The 19,228-nt window shown below is 33.9% G+C and overlaps 3 protein-coding genes across 3 annotated transcripts; 2 read left to right on the plus strand and 1 right to left on the minus strand.

Moving 5' to 3' along the window:
- The first annotated feature begins 2,499 nt into the window (after window positions 1-2,499).
- LOC131068256 (3-ketoacyl-CoA synthase 4) lies at window positions 2,500-7,317 on the plus strand. Its single transcript, XM_058003439.2, has 2 exons — window positions 2,500-3,489; window positions 6,449-7,317. The coding sequence occupies exons 1-2, from the start codon at window positions 2,750-2,752 to the stop codon at window positions 7,122-7,124; spliced, it is 1,416 nt and encodes a 471-aa protein (XP_057859422.2). The 5' UTR covers window positions 2,500-2,749; the 3' UTR covers window positions 7,125-7,317.
- A 615-nt stretch (window positions 7,318-7,932) lies between these two features.
- Window positions 7,933-9,339, minus strand: LOC131068257 (uncharacterized). The gene has a single exon (XM_058003440.2). The coding sequence runs from the start codon at window positions 9,269-9,271 to the stop codon at window positions 7,970-7,972; it is 1,302 nt and encodes a 433-aa protein (XP_057859423.2). The 5' UTR covers window positions 9,272-9,339; the 3' UTR covers window positions 7,933-7,969.
- Window positions 9,340-17,609: 8,270 nt separating this feature from the next.
- On the plus strand, window positions 17,610-18,869 carry LOC131068272 (uncharacterized). Its single transcript, XM_058003444.2, has one exon. The coding sequence runs from the start codon at window positions 17,610-17,612 to the stop codon at window positions 18,867-18,869; it is 1,260 nt and encodes a 419-aa protein (XP_057859427.2).
- The last annotated feature ends 359 nt before the right edge of the window (window positions 18,870-19,228 follow it).

Here is a 19,228-nt window from a genome sequence, read left to right on the forward strand (position 1 = left end):
AATTTTTTTCCACGAAAAGTCCTCTCCAATGTCCAAGGGAAGCGCCTCCATTCTCCTTGCCTCTCGTCTCTCTTCCCTAAAACCTCATTTTTCCTTCACGTTTTTCTGTCCAATCTCTCTTTCTCACCTTTCTTTACCCTTTTTCTTCTACATGTTTTTCTGCTTTAATCTCTTTCGTTGCCATCATGGAGGATGCTGGAACAGTCATGGAATTCAACTTTTCACCTCCATTCATGGCTTCCCTCTTGCTTGCACTCATAATCCCACACAATTCTCTGCATTTTCTCTCACATGTTCTCACTCTCTGCCTTCTTCTTGCCCATGTTCTCTCCTACTCGAGTTTCATGGGTTTTCAACCCATACTTACACCATGAGTTTGTCACCCCGTAACCTTTTTCTGGTGCCGTACTCCTATATTGGTGGGTCACTGACTCACTGGTAAGTCATCCTCCCTGCATTATTTTTCCCACAACTGGCATTCAGGTCTCCTCCTTTCTTCCAATAAATGCTCACATAGCAGGCTCACTGCCAATCAGGTCTCCTCTTTTCTTCCAATAAATGCCCAAATAGCAGGCTCATACGTACCCCGGTCCCATGCTTTGTTGACTCAACAACATTGACTATAATAGTGTATTTATTTTTAATTTCTCAATAGGAAGTATTTATTTTTAATTTCTCAATAAGATATTGAAGTGTGGGATGTGACAAAAATCTTTTCAAGAGTTCTTTTTCAGTGAATGAATGTTTTTAATAACGAGGTCAAACAGTTTTCGGCACCCACGGATAGCTAGCAAAGAAGAGTATGCAAAGATCAAAGAGTTGTGTGTTAATCTTCTTTTTCCTTTTCCTTCTACATCTTGGATCTTAAACTATGTAACTTGATCAAGAAATCTGCGACTCTCTTTATCTTTTCCTCTTCAAACAGATTGCTCAAGGTGTTTACATTTAGTATGTCAGTGTAGTGGATCTGAATATCCTTGTAAGATGGGCACTCCATGATGTAGTGTCATTTTGTCTCCACTACCCCTTGGGTGCAATATCTACATTTTCTATCTGTCCACTCCTCTTTAGGTATCCTCCATCTTTCAGTTTCACATCTAAGTTGATGTGAGTTGGTTCTAATCTGAGCAATTAACATTTTAGCTTTCCATTTTATATCCATTTCTATGTAATTCTTTTGTGTATGGTCATGTATGGGATTGAAATGTTTGATATAATATTCCTTTTTTCCACTACCCCTTGGGTGCGATATCTACATTTTCTATCTGTCCACTCCTCTTTAGCTATCCTCCATCTTTCAGTTTTGATGTGAGTTGGTTCTAATCTGAGCAATTAACATTTTAGCTTTCCATTTTATATTCATTTCTATGTAATTCTTTTGTGTATGGTCATGTATGGGATTGAAATGTTTGATATAATATTCTTTTTTTCTCCCAAGTTGTCCTGTCCACATGCTTTCTCTAAACTTTCCTTGCACTTACTTTTTTATTTCCTTTTTGTTATTTGGGCACTCTTATGTTAATATTCCATTTATTCATCCATTTAGTGCTTTGTTCCATCCATGTATTCTTCCTTCTCTCTAGCTTCTCTTCCGCTACTATTTTTGACCAACAATGTTTCTACTTTTTTTAGATAACTTAATAACCGGACCATAACTGAGACCTTAATAAGAAAAGCCCCTACTTCCCCTCTCCTCTCCTTGTGGAATAGATGATTTAGACTTCAATATTTGTACGTTCTAAAATTATACATTAGATGAAACACAAAGTATAACCTCACTGTGCACACAGATGAATTTAAACTCGGAGAATATATTTATAATCAGTTTTTTACCAAATTTAGCAAATATGTTTATCTCAAACTTACAAATTTGTCCTTTGACAAAACACAAATCCAACAGTGCACAGTACACAGACAATGCACAGTCAAACAGGCAGAAAAAGAACAGACATTGCTTTAAACATTGGTTGCTCATGAAATTTTAGAGAAAACCCATGTCAGGTACGTTACAAAAGGAAGCTTATTTTGGAAGTGATTTTATCACAGATAAACTTAAGCCATCTTCCATCATTAACTTACCTGCAGGATAACTTCAAGATTTGCGTGAGCGTGCCAGCTAAGTTAATAGGGAGCATCAGCTATTCTGTTATGAGAGCCATTACTATATTCTATTAAGGGTAAAGGAGCAGAAAGCTGTGCAAAGGACATTCTATTAAAAGTAAGAGGTGCAGAGATGTCTGGAAAGGAACCACAGCCATTTACTAGTAGCTGCCAAGCATATTAAATATTTTGTGAGAATTGTAATTCTTTCCTGATGGACAATTGCTTTAGCCAAAGTATAAGGGAAGTAGATGTACAGGGGAATGTTTCTGCACATGTACGCATGGAGCACCGTGAACAATCTAGAAATAACCATACAAATAAGCATATATAGTAGTTGAGCAAAGCTAATTTGGTAAAAGGGTTTTTATTGGAACAGGTAAGCTCCTGTCAGTAAACAATGAAGTCATTATTACTATATTTCAAACCCATTTATTAGACATTGCAGGTGTTCAAACAGAGCACTGTACAACTGTCTAGAGGGTCGTGGATGGGTTTGATTAATTTGCTTCAGCATTTAATGAAAGAAAAGAGTTTATCTAATGTTATCTGAAGTTTCCACTTATTCTTTTTAAGGCTCTTCAATCTTCTGTAAATCCTACTCTGCAACCGATTTGTTAGAACCAGAAGACTAAAGGTTTTGCAGGCCATGGAAGAGGGCAAAAAGAGTTCTAGTAATATGGTGAACAGCAAGCTTCTGTGGCATGGTTACCGTTGCTTGTACTGTCGTTTAGCTTGGTCCACGTTGCCTCTGGTAGCGCTCATATTTTGTGCATATCTGCTGCTGAAGAGCAAATATTATGTCCTTATTGGGGATCTCATTATTCTCATTTCTGCATCTTTGTGTGTATATAATGTATGGTTTAAGAGACCTTTGTATCTGATAGAAGTGGCGTGCTTCAGGCCTCCAAACTGGTGCAGAGTACCAATGGAAACCATGATGGAGCACTCTGTTATCAGTGGGATTTTTACAAAGGAGTCTCTGGAATTCCAGAGAAAAATTCTGGAAAGAGGGACTCTGAGTGAATACACAGCTGTGCCAAATGCTCTGATGTATTTGCCCCCCAAGACGACCCTGCAAGCAGCTCGTTATGAGGCGGAGATGGTAATGTTTGGATGTGTAGAAGAAGTGATATCTAAGGCAAATATCAGTGTGAAGGAGATTGGTGCGGTGGTCGTTAACTGCAGTGTGTTTGATCCTGTGCCTTGTTTGGCTTCCATGGTGGTCAATAGATTTAAGATGAGGAGCAACGTTAAGAGCTTCAACTTGGGAGGAATGGGCTGCAGTGCTTCACTGGTGGCACTTGATGTTGCTCGCAGCGCTCTCATGACAGCTGAAGGAGAGAGCTATGCCATCTTGCTCAGTACAGAAAATATAACACAGAACTGGTAACATATTGTTCTCCATCACCTTCTTCACAACAGCTAATGTTATTATTATTCATCATTCCTCTCAACCCATCATGACTGTTTAAAGATATGAAATTTTTACAGGCTATGATAATAGTTTGAATTGTTTCTTGATCTGAGTGCATACATTTTTTTTTAATCTGAAAGTGCTCACACTTTTTTCATATAGTTACAAATCATATTTTATGATCTATAGTAAATGAAGAAATCAGATAGTATGAGAAATGGAATCTATTTTCAGGATGGGTGGGAGGCCCTTAAAATAGTAGGGAACTCGAGAAGGATGGTAGGCGGTCAGGTAGTTCGTGTGGAATTTAAAGTTTCGATAGTTGATTTTTCTCAATTTTACAAGTAACATGGATAGGCCCCCAATTAATCTATCTCAACTATAATCTTCCTCCTACCCAGATCTGCCATTTCGGAGATTGTAGTCAGACCACCCACCCCTGCCATTATCTTGATTATGAATGAAATCTAGTTTTTTCATTCTGAAGATGAAACATGAAAAATGATGATTTATTTTCTTTATCTTGATGATAGATTATGTAATATGATCTAAAATGATATTCATTTCTCTTTTCATACCATCTACTTTCTTCATTCTAATAATAAATCATAAAATATTATCTTGATAAAATACTTACATGATCAAATCCAAAAACTATTATAACCCTTTTTCTTTTATAAGGATCAACTTCCCAAGTTGGTATGCTCCCCTTTTTAATACTATCCTCTTGCCCTTCACCGCCACCCACAAAAGGTAATAAACACTTCCTTTTTGCATTCAAGTTTATTTAAACCTACCCTTACCCTGCCTTAAAAAAATTTAGAGTAACATCATCTTTGGCTGATTAGATGCTGTCATTAAATCAGGAAAAAAAGCAATGTGCAGGCATAAGAAGGCTACTTTTTTAATACAATATCAGTTAGTCATACATTTTTATTAATATTTTTTTTCACAAGAACCTAAAGGTTGATCATTTTATTATTCTATTGTTTGGTATGTGTATCTAGCAGGTAACAAATTTCTTTAATTTTTTCTATTTAGTTTTAAATTTGGAGTATTTTGAGTGATCATGATCATGGTTTAAGATTTGTTAAAGAAAACAGCTATTTAGTTCTTAAGATGTACCATGTATAAATTATGGTGTATAAAGATAATTTATGCAGTGGTATATTTTAGGAACTGGATAGCCATATTCTTTATTGTATCATTTAAAAAAATAAAATCTGTAGGACTGTAAGACCAAAGCAGCCTATGTAATATAAATACATAGAACATTTTCTTTAAGTTATGATATTATTATCATAATCAATTGTATAGTTTTTGCATCAAACTTAGGATAAGGTCTCATGGAGGGGACTTCCTAAAATTTTTGGTTCCGTTTAAAAGTTTAAACTCTGAAATTTAGGCAAGCTGGTGCTCTCATGAAGAATGTTATGAATAAAAACTTAATAAATAAACATCATTTTCTTTCTATTTCTTTTCTGGCTGGAATCTAAAATATTAGATAATTGACAAGTGGCAGAAAAAATTCTTAAGTTGGTGGAACAATTTCTAACCCCACCCCAATTTCACGAGTTGAAATATGCAGCCCTAAAAAGTAGGGGCTGTTGCCATTTTTCACAAAAAGATTTCTAATAATCTTGTAGCATAACTTTTTGAATTCACATGATCACTGAAAATAGATCTTGAAGTCTCCCGCGAGACCTAACCCTCATTGGTCCATATTTCTTCACACCAACCCAACTCTCATGAAAATAAATGATTCACTTAACAATCATTACATCCAAATTATGCTCACAAAAAAGCAAAAGAAGGCTACTTAGATGCTGTCATTAAATCAGGAAAAAAAGCAATGTGCAGGCATAAGAAGGCTACTTTTTTAATACAATATCAGTTAGTCATACATTTTTATTAATATTTTTTTTCACAAGAACCTAAAGGGTTGATCATTTTATTATTCTATTGTTTGGTATGTGTATCTAGCAGGTAACAAATTTCTTTAATTTTTTCTATTTAGTTTTAAATTTGGAGTATTTTGAGTGATCATGATCATGGTTTAAGATTTGTTAAAGAAAACAGCTATTTAATTCTTAAGATGTACCATGTATAAATTATGGTGTATAAAGATAATTTATGCATTGGTATATTTTAGGAACTGGATAGCCATATTCTTTATTGTATCATTTAAAAAAATAAAATTTGTAGGACTGTAAGACCAAAGTAGCCTCTGTAATATGAATACATAGAACATTTTCTTTAAGTTATGATCTTATTATCATAATCAATTGTATAGTTTTTGCATCAAACTTAGGATAAGGTCTCATGGAGGGGACTTCCTAAAATTTTTGGTTCCGTTTAAAAGTTTAAACTCTGAAATTTAGGCAAGCTGGTGCTCTCATGAAATATGTTATGAATAAAAACTTAATAAATAAACATCATTTTCTTTCTATTTCTTTTCTGGCTGGAATCTAAAATATTAGATAATTGACAAGTGGCAGAAAAAATTCTTAAGTTGGTGGGACAATTTCTAACCCCACCCCAATTTCACGAGTTGAAATATGCAGCCCTAAAAAGTAGGGGCTGCTGCCATTTTTCAGAAAAAGATTTCTAATAATCTTGTAGCATAACTTTTTGAATTCACGTGATCACTGAAAATAGATCTTGAAGTCTCCTGCGAGACCTAACCCTCATTGATCCATATTTCTTCATACCAACCCAACTCTCATGAAAATAAATGATTCACTTAACAATCATTACATCCAAATTATGCTCACAAAAATGAAACATCCAAACTTAATAGAGTCACCCATCCAATACTACCTAAACTCAGTTACACATAACCATTAGTGATGTTCAAATATTTTCAAGTTTACAATATAAAATATCAAAGTCTATTAATTAACGAAGTAACCCACCTTGAATTATTTGTAGGTACCTAGGCAACTGCCATAATATGCTGGTGTCAAATTGCCTGTTCAGAATGGGTTGCAGTGCAATTCTTTTGTCTAACAAGCGCAGCGACAGAGCACGAGCAAAATACAAACTTCTGAATTTGGTGAGAACTCATAAGGGCTACGAGGACATGGCCTATGGCGCTGCATTTCAGCAAGAGGACGAAGAAGGAAAGGTGGGAGTTTATTTAAGCAAAAGCATAACAGCAATTGCTTCTGATGCTCTGAAAACCAATATCAGAGCCTTGGGTCCCTATGTTCTGCCTTACTATCAACAGATTATTTACTTGTTTTTCAAGTGGTTGAAGGGAAAAGGAAAAGGATTGGATTCTTCGTATTATGTGCCTGATTTCAGAAGTGTGTTCGATCATTTCTGCATTCATGCTGGTGGGAAAGCAGTGATAGATGGAGTGCAAAAAGGGCTGAAGCTTCCTGAAGAAGCTGTTGAACCAGCCAGAATGGTTCTCCGAAGGTTTGGAAACACTTCTTCTTCTTCAACATGGTATCAATTCCAGCTGTTGGAATGGAGAGGTGAAATGAAGAAGGGAGATAAGATATGGCAGATCACCCTGGGAAGTGGATTCAAATGCAACAGTGCTGTGTGGGTAGTCAACAAAGATATTTCTCCCTCCATTAATGCATGGTCTGAAAGCTAGTGAAGCTAAAGTGTCCTCTTTTATTGAATTTAAGTCCAATTCAATGTTTAATAATGACAATAAATGTGTTCAGAATCTACATAATCTTTTCAGTTTTGGTATCAAAGTACTTCCATTGATTTTACAGAGTACGAGATTCTTTTCTATTAGAAATGTTCTATATCTGTAACAGATTTAAATCTTTGTCTGAAGGTAAGTATATATGTATGGAAAGACTTGAGATCTACTCAATGGAATAAAGATATTTATTCAGAAAGTTATATATAATCTAAATCATTTGTTCTGAAGAATATGGTCTGCAATCTTTTTCAATAGTATCTTATAAGCTTTGATTTAATTTATTTATGTGATTCATTTAAAATCATATTAGCTTCTTCATTGAGGGTTTATCCATTAGACTAATCACCTAAACAATCAAAGCTGTTAAAGCCCATGTATATAAGCACTCCAAGCTCTTGTTTAGCAGCTTGCAATACATTTTAGAACCTTAAATTTTGTCTTTTATTCAGTTCCTGTAAGGGAAGATATTACCGTTTTCAAATTTTAACATTCATCTATCTAAATATATATGTAAAAAGTAATGAAGTATTGTTAAGTTTATGTTATGTTATTGTCTTTTTGTCTTTAAAAAATAGTGTTTTTTTAATTTGATGGTTGGTCCATGTAATTGAATCCTGTTGACTGTAATGACAGTCATCTGCGCAAGCAAATATGAATGTAATAAACATTTTCCAAATTTTTATTTCAAAAAATTCTAAAATTACAATGAAAAGCTCTTCCAAACAGGAGAGAGTCCAACCATCTCTTCCTATAATTCAAAATAATCATCACTTTCCCATTAACATTCAGTTTGACCATACATGTAAAAACCCTCTTGTATCACCTGTATAAATTTCATTTCTTTCCTGGTCATAGAAAAATGCAGTAATGTCTTCAAGAGCGTCTTGAAAGGTGCTCTGGATTGGTGATGCATTAGGCCTACTCCAAAATAAACCCACATCAATCTTAGCACAGCATTTTCCAGTCAAGCTGTGGTTAATTCTTATTGACCCATTTCTTTTATCAGACTTACAAACTTTCCTGTAAGAAATAAACATCTCTTCATCATTAGTCAAATGAACGTTACAACCAGGATGCATTACCAAGTGGTCTCTGTAAGATGCAACCAGCTCTCCTTGCAAATTCCATGCAAAAACATCCCCACCATAGAATGACAAGAATAATCGTTTCCCATACAAGAAGATAACTGTTGAAGGCTTCTTGAACTCTTCTTTGCTCACTTCAATAATCTTTTCATTCTCAACATCAATCATTTGCAGACATTCACTCTCTTGTTTTAGGAGTACCTTCTCATGGAACAGCTCAACAAAATCCATCTTTTTATCAGGTAATACTGAATGATTGATAGATTTCAAAACAGTGCCATCCTCTATAGATAGGATCTTCAGAGGAAGAATGCTTCCACAGGCAGATCTTTTTGATATCAAGAGCATTTTACCAAGAGTGGTCTTTATTTGTTCAATTTCATTGTCAGATAAGGAGAACAGTAGTGTATACTTGTTCAAATCAAATATCTTGTAAGTATGATCTTGAAGTGAATAAGTGAGAACTTTTCCATTGATATCATCAAACTCTACGAAACCAGGCCAAATCTTCTCATTTTCAAACAAATCAAAGCCAGCATCTGGTTGAGCTCTTCTAATGTACTCAAGTGGGGTGGTTCTGCACTTCATTGAGACTCTATCTGAAACATACGATGATACTGTGATGAGAGAATCATTTTTCTTGTTATAGAACATGTTTCTAATTACTTCCTGTGGACTTAAATTCAAGTAGCAGAACCTTTTATTTGTGTGTCTATCAAATGCAGCACAAACACCTGACTCTGCCAAAGCAAATATGATACCCTGACCTGAAACTATTTCTTCAATCATGGATCTGTGATTTATATACTGAAAATTGAAAAGATCAAACCCTACCTGCAACTCAAAATTCCGGAACTTAATCTGAGAATGAGTATTCCTCAAAGCCCATCTGTTACCAATCTCACGCCTCTGAAGTTTGTGGGCAATGTTACCATTCTCGCGCCTCTGAAGTTTGTGGGCAATGTTGGAAATTTCTGAACAGCGCTTCCTTTTCCCTCCCATTGTCTTATCAAAAGATTCAAGCTTCCCTACGAACTTTCAGATCTTATATTCACTACCAGTTGCATATGTTCTGATGTTAAAATGAATGATGCAAATCTATTTCAAATCTTACTCTTATATAATTTTGATAAATTGAATGGAATTTGAGATTTCTATTAATAGCCGACCTTCAACACTGATACTATACTTTTTTTTATAATTTTTTTTATAAAATAAATAAAATCTAAAGATATTATTAAAATGAAAATATTATGACTATTTTTATAATTTTTTTATGAAAATATTGTGATATAAATAGATAAAATATTATTTTTTTAATAATTTTTTTATAAAATAAATAAAATCTAAAGATATTAATAAAATATAATTGGTTAGCTATTTTAATGTTAAAATGAATGATAGAAATCTATTTCGAATCTTATTTTAAAATTTCATAAATTGAATGAAATTTGAGAATTCAATTATAAAACAAAATTAATTATAAAACTAAATTAAATTAAGTGTTTAACATATAGTAGTTAAGTGTTTAATTTATTGTCTTTGTGTCTAAATTTATCTACTAGTATAGATATCTTAAATGCATCTATCTAACAAAGAGATATCTATCTCAATAAAAAATTTAATGTATGCACTAGAGTGAAATATCTAAGTACATATATTTATTAGGCAGCTAAATGCAAGAAAAAAAAAAAAAAGCAATAAGAAATCAATAAAAAAAAAAAAAAAAAAAAAAAAACACATGCAACAACTTTAGAAATCAAGATAATCAATAGTGCCACCCAAAAAAGAAAAATGTAAGAAAAATAAATATTCAATATGATACCTATTTATCTATTTTATTAAATAAGAAATCAATAAAACAATAGCTTTGAATATACTAAATTAACTTTATTTAATCAAATATTTATAAATTACTAAAAATTATTGCATGTTTGATAAATATTTTAATGAAGTCATTTTACATGTTGTTCCTTTTCATGAGCTTGTATTTAAAGGTTCATATTGATATGAGATTATGATACAATATTAATCATTTCAAAAGGAATTTGGTTTAATGATAAAATCCATGTTGTAGGCACCTAGATGGTGCTAAGTTCAAACCTTATATACTAAAAAAAAAAAATCAATAGAAGACAATAATAAAGTATAGTATATTTAAAGAAGAGAGATAAGTCATTTATACTTATAATAATTACAATATTGAATTCTCTCATTTCATTGGATCAAAAATATATATTCATTAATGTTGGTAAAAAAATCATATTTAGTCTTTTAAACAAAGATTGTAAATAAAAAATGAATCATAAAAAATGGGTGATTTATTTTAGTACTTTAAGGAGATACTTGAATATTTTAAGAGAATGAAACCTAAGAGGGAATTTAACTATGATACATTCATGCAATTGAACGTCGCCTTCCTAGCATTGGATTAAATGTGTTTATATTGGAATCAAATAAAGTTAATAAGAAACTCCAAATTTTGCAGGAACATGAGTTACCATGAATAGATCATATCCTCATCAGTAATCTCAAAATCTATATTATGAGGGAAATTACAAAACTATATATTACTATCATATTTTTTTTTTGCTAATTTAATAGTTGGTATGGGGCAACTCCCTTTTATATTATCAAAAAAAGTCTTACATCTTTTGCCAGCACCATATACAAATTTCATATCAATAAACCAAGCTTGCTATAGTAGAGAAGATCCTTACTAGCTACTAAAGCTTATAGCCATCTAACCACCTACCAACTATCTAATACTTTATCACCCACTTTAATACCCAAATGTGGATCATACATAGATAGAAAACAAAGATTTAAAGACATACACCCAACTAATATTTTTCTTCTTTAGCCCTTACCATGGCTACCACTTGAGCCCGTGCAATCACAGGGCACTCTATACTGCAAGACTGATGGGTTAGACCCTTAGCAATCTCTTCAACATCATGGAAATCATTCTCCACCCACTCCTCCCCATCAGCTAGAAAAGACACTTCCTCCTCCTTCACTACATTATCTTCATCATATGCAATTAACCCTTCCTACTTCATGTAGGACCACAACCAATCCTCTTTTGGACACTCCACAACATGTGTCAACCATTTAAAAAATACGACACTACACGCCATGCTTCCCCACCGAGTTTCCAACAACTATGGCTCTAGAGACATAACAATTGAAAACTTCAGCACAACCCCACCACCATTATTCACTAGATAATTGTGTTGACACTGAGGGATTTTCATATCCTTATCAAAATTATCAAGAACTACTTCTATCTCACCTAGAAAGACATGCTTAAATAGACTTTGGCAAAGATGCTTAATCTTTTCCTTCAACCCCCCTAGATGCAAACCCATCACCAAGAACATAGCATAAATGTTAGAACTAACCTAATGGCAATGGTAAGCCATAAAAAATTCTTGACCCAAAACGAATTTCACCACATGTAATACCTGTGGGTGACCAAATTTTAGCACTACCATCAACCTTTTATCAGTCAACTCTCCAAGGAATGTCATCTAACACTTAGTGGACTCAAGATGCACATGTGTATCCATCTCTAGACCAGAACTATGCTTCGAAATAAGACAAAGCTTTAAGTCACTATCTACCACTGAGGATATAAACAGACAATATCCAACAGTTTCCACCATAACTTTTACATCCCCGAGGAAGCCATAACCTTCACCTTGTGCAAAGCCAAATGCCAATTAAGGTTTCATCCTTTGCATTGATGATTCACCATGGTAATCATCTTTTCATTCTGCCATAAGTGTACATTATTTCCAACAACCACATGCTAGTTAGCTTCATAAAAAAATATCGTTAACTATCAAATTTTAAAGTGGGTTGTAGAGGCTTTGGTGGTGTGCACCATAGAAGTCACATGGAAACCTCATATATAATATCTTGGTTGTACTGCAACCTCTCATGATTCTGCCACCAGCTTGGCTAGACCATCAACAATGTCATTTCCTTCTCGATCTAGATATGAGTAATTTCGAAGTCCTTCAACTCATCAATCTGTTTCTTGATTGTCTCTATCCATCTATCTAATTTCTAATTTGGCGCATAATTTTGGCGAATTGAATTAATGGAAATCAATGAGTCACCTTCTAGGTGATTTTTTTTGGGCCCAATTTTCTTTCCCATCTCTAGACCCATTAGAGTCGCTCTTATTTCTACCACATTGTTAGTAGTAATCCCAATGTATTTGGACCTCACTGCAAGTATGACTCCAAAATCATCCCTATCCACACATCCTATTTCGCTTGGACCAGGGTTCCCTTTGGATGCCCCATCATAATTGACTTTTGTCCAACCCATCTTAGGGGATTCTCACCTAACATGTTCTCATAGGATTCTACCCAAGCTAGAATTGATATTGCTAGAAATGAGAGGAGCTTTTAAGCCTTGGAAAAGCAAGTGATCATTCCATCATCCCAATTGGTGAAAACACTTGCTTTCAAAGACTTGTTCTTGGTCATCATATTCATCGATTCTACTATAGTCATTTCCATTTTTCAGATAAACTATTCTCTAGGCATAGATTGGTCTTGAAAAACCCTCCTATTGTGCTGTTTCCATAGCTCCCAAATCACTGTAGAAGGGATAACCTATCATAGGCTATCAAAAGCTCCTTTATTGACCTTTCATGGCCACATAGCAAACCAAGACATGAGACTGTGTGGAATTGGGCATTGAAGATTCAATTTTCATAAAAAACTTCCAACATGATTCTGCATAAGGGCAAGTCAAAAGGAGATGATCTACATTTTCCTCTCTATTCTTACAAAGATAACATCTACTAGGGCTTGAAATACCAATTTTCGTCAATTTGTCTTGAGTCAAAATGTGATTTTGAAAAGCCAACCAAGCGAATGCTCCTACTTTAGTTAAGCAATGCTTCCCCCATAAGATATTTTTTGGCCATTTCAAATCATCCAAAACTATTTCTTTAATTTTATAGCCCAATTTGACTTTGTATTCCCCGTTTGGTGAGGCACACCACTGAATCACATCATCCCTATCTGAGACCAAAAAAAAAACTATTATATAGTATATTCAAAAGAGAGTCATTTTGATCTTGTGGCACATTAAAATCCTCCAAGGAATTCCATTACCATGTTGGAATCCCCTAATATTCTATGATTTCGCCATAGTTGTGCACTTTCTTCCCCCAAAGTCTACAAGACTCCCTTATGATATCTATCAAGTTGGATTGTTGCAATGAGCCAGGTGTCCTTCCCAAGAATCTTCACAAAAGGAGGCACTTTTCCCATTTCTAATCTCCCAAGTCAGATGCTTCATGATGATCTCTCGACAATCCATAATATAATTCCAAATTGCCGAACTAGAATGGGCTCATCAGAATCTAGATATTTCTTCCGAGGAATTTTAACCCACTTTTGATTGCCTTCGGTATACATGTTCCAAACCAACTTGCCCCCCATGGCCAAATTCATAAAATTGAGTTGCTTTAGACCTACACCTCCAACTGGCTTAGGCTAGCATATCCTCTCCCAAGATAACAAAGCAAATTTGTAAGTTTCACTCAACCCATTCCAAAAGAACCTTCGCATAATATAAACCAATATATCCTCAACTAGCTTTGGAATTCTCATACAAGACAGTGAATAAAATGGAATGACAAAGAGAGTTGCCTTCGACATTAGGATTCTACCTGTATAAGTAAGCCATTTTCCTTTCCACATTTCTATCTTTGTCTTGCAGCTATTAATTAGATTCTCCCAATATTTTTTTTTTGTTTATACTATCAAATAAAGGCATGCCAAGAAATCTACTTGGAAAGTTTCCAACTTTCACACCTAGGATATGAGTAGTATCCACTTGCAGCCCAGGTTGGACATTTAGAAAGAACAACTTTGATTTTCTTCAATCGATGTTCTAACCCGATGCCTTGCTATAATCATCCAACATTTTTTTAAATTATATTTGCCTATGTTCTACAAGCATTTCCAAATAATATGGTATCACTAGCAAATTGTTTCAATGTGTAGAAACCTCAATCCCATGTACCACCATAATGCCCTTCCATTTGCCATCTGCCCTAGCTTTTATGATGTTTCGACCAAGAGTCTATTCCATTATAATAAAGAGAAAAGGGGATAGTGGATCTCCTTGCCAAATTCCCCTGGTGGAATCAAAGAACCCTTGAGCCACACCATTGACAAGAACATAGAACTTTGGAGAGATTATACAACTCCTGATCCAATCAATCTATTTGCTATCAAACACAAATCTTTGAAGAACTAATACTAGGAATTGTCTATCTAATAAATCATATGATTTCAAGATGTCCAGTTTGATGACCATGCTTGGAAAACTAGTCTTTCTATCTTTGTGTATTGCTTCATGTGCCACAATGATGCCTTCCACAATAGAATACCTTGGAGAGAATCTACTCTGTTCCTCTAATATGATTTTGTGCAACACCTTCTTCAACATATTAGCAATCACTTTTGTAATTAATTAATAATTGACATTTCATAAAGCAATAGGTTTGTAGTCACTCATGCAAAGTACATCCTTCTTTTTTGGAATTAAGGCTAGAAATGTGTGATTCAAAACACCCCATTATAGTCTTCTTCTTGGATCTTTCTACAACTTTGTGTAAGTCTTCTCCAATAATTTCCCAAAATAATTGATAGAAGCTAGCAAGGAATCGGTTTGGACCAGGTGTTTTATTTGAGCCAAGTTGAACCGTAGCACATCAAACTTCCTCCAAAGTGATGCTCTTATCTAGTTTTGCATTATCTACCTCACTAGTGTCTATTGGAATATTGCTCAGAAGATCCCTCCTTTTCCTTTCACGGTCTTGTGATCTACACTTCATTATAGATTGAAAATAATTCAATCTATATGCATAAATGTATGTAGAAAGAAAACAATATCCCATCATATGAAAATGTAACTATTTTGCAAGATCCATGATCAACATAGTGTAAAGAGGTCCACATAAGGGCATATAACATGAGTAGCATGGTACTAACAGATATTCACCTACACTCCAACCATCTAAAGTATAGAATCACATATTCTAGCATAATGTCCATATCATGAAATAATAACAATCCATAATGCAATGTCTAACACCATAAACTTGTCAAAAGCTACCACCATTGAATAATTGGGGAAGGGCTTGACATAAATGATTTCAAACTCTTATATTTAACTAGGTATATAAGCCTCTAAAGTACTTGAAATATTAGAGTCTAGCAAGAGAAATAATATCTTATGCATGCTCCCTACAATGACAGAGACCATCGAACCTCCTCTTCTTTAAGAAGAAAAGCTAGAAAATGTAAATCCTATCAAGAATTAGATAATTTATTGGTTTATTTTACTTTAGTGAAAATAATAATTGGCAACCAACATTATTTCTTCTCCATAGGCAAGTTTGGGGTGTACACATTAAGATAATTTAATGGAAATCCATTTAACCACAAAAGTATCGAAAATCAAAATAGTTAATTTGATACCCATCAATATTGGAGAGAATGGTTGTATCCCAAGTGGTTAGGAGGCCTCATGAGGCTTCTATAACACTAATGAATTAAATAAATTTGATATTTTTCAAATAGATCTCCATTTGTTAATGGAGCCCCTATGATCTAACCCGTCCCTTGAATTCCTATTTAACCAAAGTAATGATCTTTGATTAATCTCTTTAAGTAGTTTTTCTTAAGGGAAATACTTATGTCCCTATAATTTCATGTGTGACAAACTAATTTTATAATAGGTTTTTTAACCTTTGGAGAAGCACTTCAATGCCAACTGAACCTTGGTGACAACATTTTTTGCCTTCTTCAATTCTAATTTCTTTGTTAGGTCTCCTCCCTAATTTAGAGGGAAATCCAATTAGAATGTGATTATGATCTGTGCTAGAAATAATTATATCATCAACTATTTCAAGCTAGCAATCTTTGGAAATCTCATCAATTGGTTCTTCAAGGGATCCTTTCCAATGAGTTTGAATGGATACCTTTACTCTAGGAGAGGCTTGATAATGGGTTTCTTCTTCTTAATTAGGATAAAAATGAGTATCTTTTTCTTTTTCAAAGGTCAAAGTGTCATATCTCTTAGAATTATTTAGATATTTTGGGATAGTAGATTTGGGTTTTCTACTCCTCAACCTCTTATTCTTTTCTTTGATTTTACTTGTTTGAACTCATCAATTTTAGGTCATTCGTTTTTAATTTTAGTTTTACAATTAAAAAGACAATCTTTTGAAAAGTGTTTGTATTCATGACTAACAAACTTTTTAAGGAGAGAATATCATAATCTAATATTTGGTTATGCTTCTAGTACATAACCTTATTCCCTATGGCTTCAAGAAGACCATTTTTTAGATATAATCAAGCACAAATACAAGTTCAAGAAAATTTTAATTTTTTTCGAGGAGTCTATTAGGAAATTTTTCCAATCTTGCATCCAATAAAATTTCTAAAGAAGATTCATTCCAATGGTTGAAAGGGAGAAATGGTAATATGTGGGTAAAAATGGGCTAACGTCAAATTAAAACCATCAACCTCCTTAGAAGATGGTGTCCTATTCTTCTTTAATTTCTAGAATAATAGCAAAATAGCCTTGTTTACATACAGAAAGTTTACATGTAGAGATTTTGGACCGTCGAGTCATAGAGATCCACTTTCTACCACTGTGAGGCTCGAACATTTGAATCCCTATAAATCTCCTAAGTAGAGCATAGTCTAATATAGTGGTAACGGAGTTCAACACATTTTCTAAAGGCACTTTGATTCTTCATATAGATTACAATTGAGTTATTAAATCATTCAAGATAGTTAGAAAAGATTGATGAAAGCTCAAACTATTAGAAGTGTTGATTTTTTGTGGTAACTTACTTTGAAAAGGTCAAAACTAACCTTAATTGACCATAAACTACGAAAAGATGAAGAAAAGAAATACATGAAAGTTGAGAAGGGAAGCAATATACCTACTTACTACATGAAAAAATAAAAAAATACACTCCTATTCATGAAAGAGGTAACTCGAATCCTTACTCTTTATATATTTACACTCTACATTTTTAGCCCAACCCTTTCTTAATCAACCTCCTTATAATTCGTAATAGCTACTATCACTAAACATTTAAGATGGGTCGGCAAATTAGTTCTTATCAAAGTAATATAAAAGTAAGAATTGAAAACAAATTTTTAATAAATTTCTAATCGAAATAGATTTCTAAGGTTCTGTGACATAATAATGTATGCGATCTGTAGCGAATAAAGTTTGTGCATAGAATTATTGAATTATTGAATTAGTATCATTTTTTTATATGACCATGGCAGAGAAAGGGAAGCGTTGTTCAGAAGTTTACAACATTTCCAACAAACTTCAGAGTCGTGAGATTGGTAACAGATGGGCCATAAGAAATGCTCATTCTAGGATCAAGTTCCGCAATTTTCAGTTGCAGGAAAAGTTTGATACAAATCAACCATCCAAGATTGTACAAATACTTTCAGCTCGCAGTATTATAATTGCTTTGGCACGATCAGGTCTTTGTACTGCATTTGATAGACACACAAATAAAAGGCTTTGCTACTTGAATTTAAATCCACATGAACAGATTCGAAGGCTGTACTATAACAAGGAAAATAATTCTCTCATCACAATGTCAGATCCTGCTCCCGATAGATTCTCAAACAAGTACAGAACAACCTCACTTGAGTACATTAGAAGAGCTCAACCAGATGGTGGCTTTGCTTTGTTTGAGGGTGAAAAGCTCTTAATGCTCGATAGTATCAATGGGAAAGCAATTACTTTTTCAGCTCAAGATCATACTTACAAGGTGTTCGATTTGAAGAACTATACAGTCCTGTACTCCATATCTGACAAAGAAATTGAAGATATAAAGATTACTTCTGGTATGATGCTCTTAATATCAAAAAGAACTACTTGTGGAAGCAGTCTTCCTCTGAAGATCTTATCTATAGAGGATGGCAAAGTTTTGAAATCTTTTCATCATGCATTACTACCCAATAAAAAGGTACATTTTGTTGAGTTGTTGCATGGCAAGATACTCCTAGAACAAGAGAATGAATGCCTGCAACTGATTGATATTCAGAGTGAAAAGATGATTGAATTGAGCAAAGAGTTTAAGAAGGCTAAGATGATTATTTTCTTGAATAGGAAAGGATTATTCATGGGATTTCACAGTGATACTGTTTTTGTATGGAATTCGCAAGGAAAGCTGATTGCATCTTACAGAAACCACTTTCTACGGCTTTCTGGTTTTAAAAAATGTTTCGTTAAGTTGAGTAGTGATGAAGAGCTGCTCATTTCTTACAACAATGTCGGCGAGGCTGATAAAACAAAATGCTCAATAAACATTATCAACATCTTGACTGGAGATTGGTTTGCTAAGATTGGTGGTGATGACCCAGATATGGTTACAAATTGCAGGAATCGACCTAATCTATCAGTAACCCGAAGCACCATTCAAGATGCTCTTGAAGACATAACTGCATTGTTCTATGACGAGGACACAAATGAAATTTATACAGGCGATACAAGAGGCTTTGTACATGTCTGGTCAAATTGAATGTACAAATTGAATGTGAATGAGAAAGTGATAGATTATTATAAATTATAAGAAAGTAAGAGCTAGTTGGACTCTCTCCTGTTTGGAAAGGTTTGTCGTTGTAATGTTAGTTAATTCTGAATGTTTAATACTTTTAAATCAAGAAATGTATTCTTAATATGACCACACCTTAAACAACATATTAAACCACTGATATTTTCAGTATTTAACAAAAATATATCACTTACATTATGCTTTAATGGATGTCTATACCCTGTTCCAAAGCTCCCATCTTGACACAGCCAGAGGGTATATTCAAAGGTTGGCGATTCTGGCTTTACACATGCCAATTGCGTTTGCTTGAAAGTTTCTTAAGACAT

The sequence above is a fragment of the Cryptomeria japonica genome, chromosome 11 (assembly GCF_030272615.1).
Source record: "Cryptomeria japonica chromosome 11, Sugi_1.0, whole genome shotgun sequence".
NCBI lineage: Eukaryota > Viridiplantae > Streptophyta > Pinopsida > Cupressales > Cupressaceae > Cryptomeria > Cryptomeria japonica.

Bases quoted from the DNA above. Each gene is read 5' to 3' on its own strand.
- LOC131068256 (XM_058003439.2), top strand. From the start codon at position 2,750: ATGGAAGAGGGCAAAAAGAGTTCTAGTAATATGGTGAACAGCAAGCTT. The intron at 3,490-6,448 runs GTAACATATTGT...AATTATTTGTAG, and splicing joins GAAAATATAACACAGAACTG to GTACCTAGGCAACTGCCATA.
- LOC131068257 (XM_058003440.2), bottom strand. From the start codon at position 9,271: ATGGGAGGGAAAAGGAAGCGCTGTTCAGAAATTTCCAACATTGCCCAC.
- LOC131068272 (XM_058003444.2), top strand. From the start codon at position 17,610: ATGGCAGAGAAAGGGAAGCGTTGTTCAGAAGTTTACAACATTTCCAAC.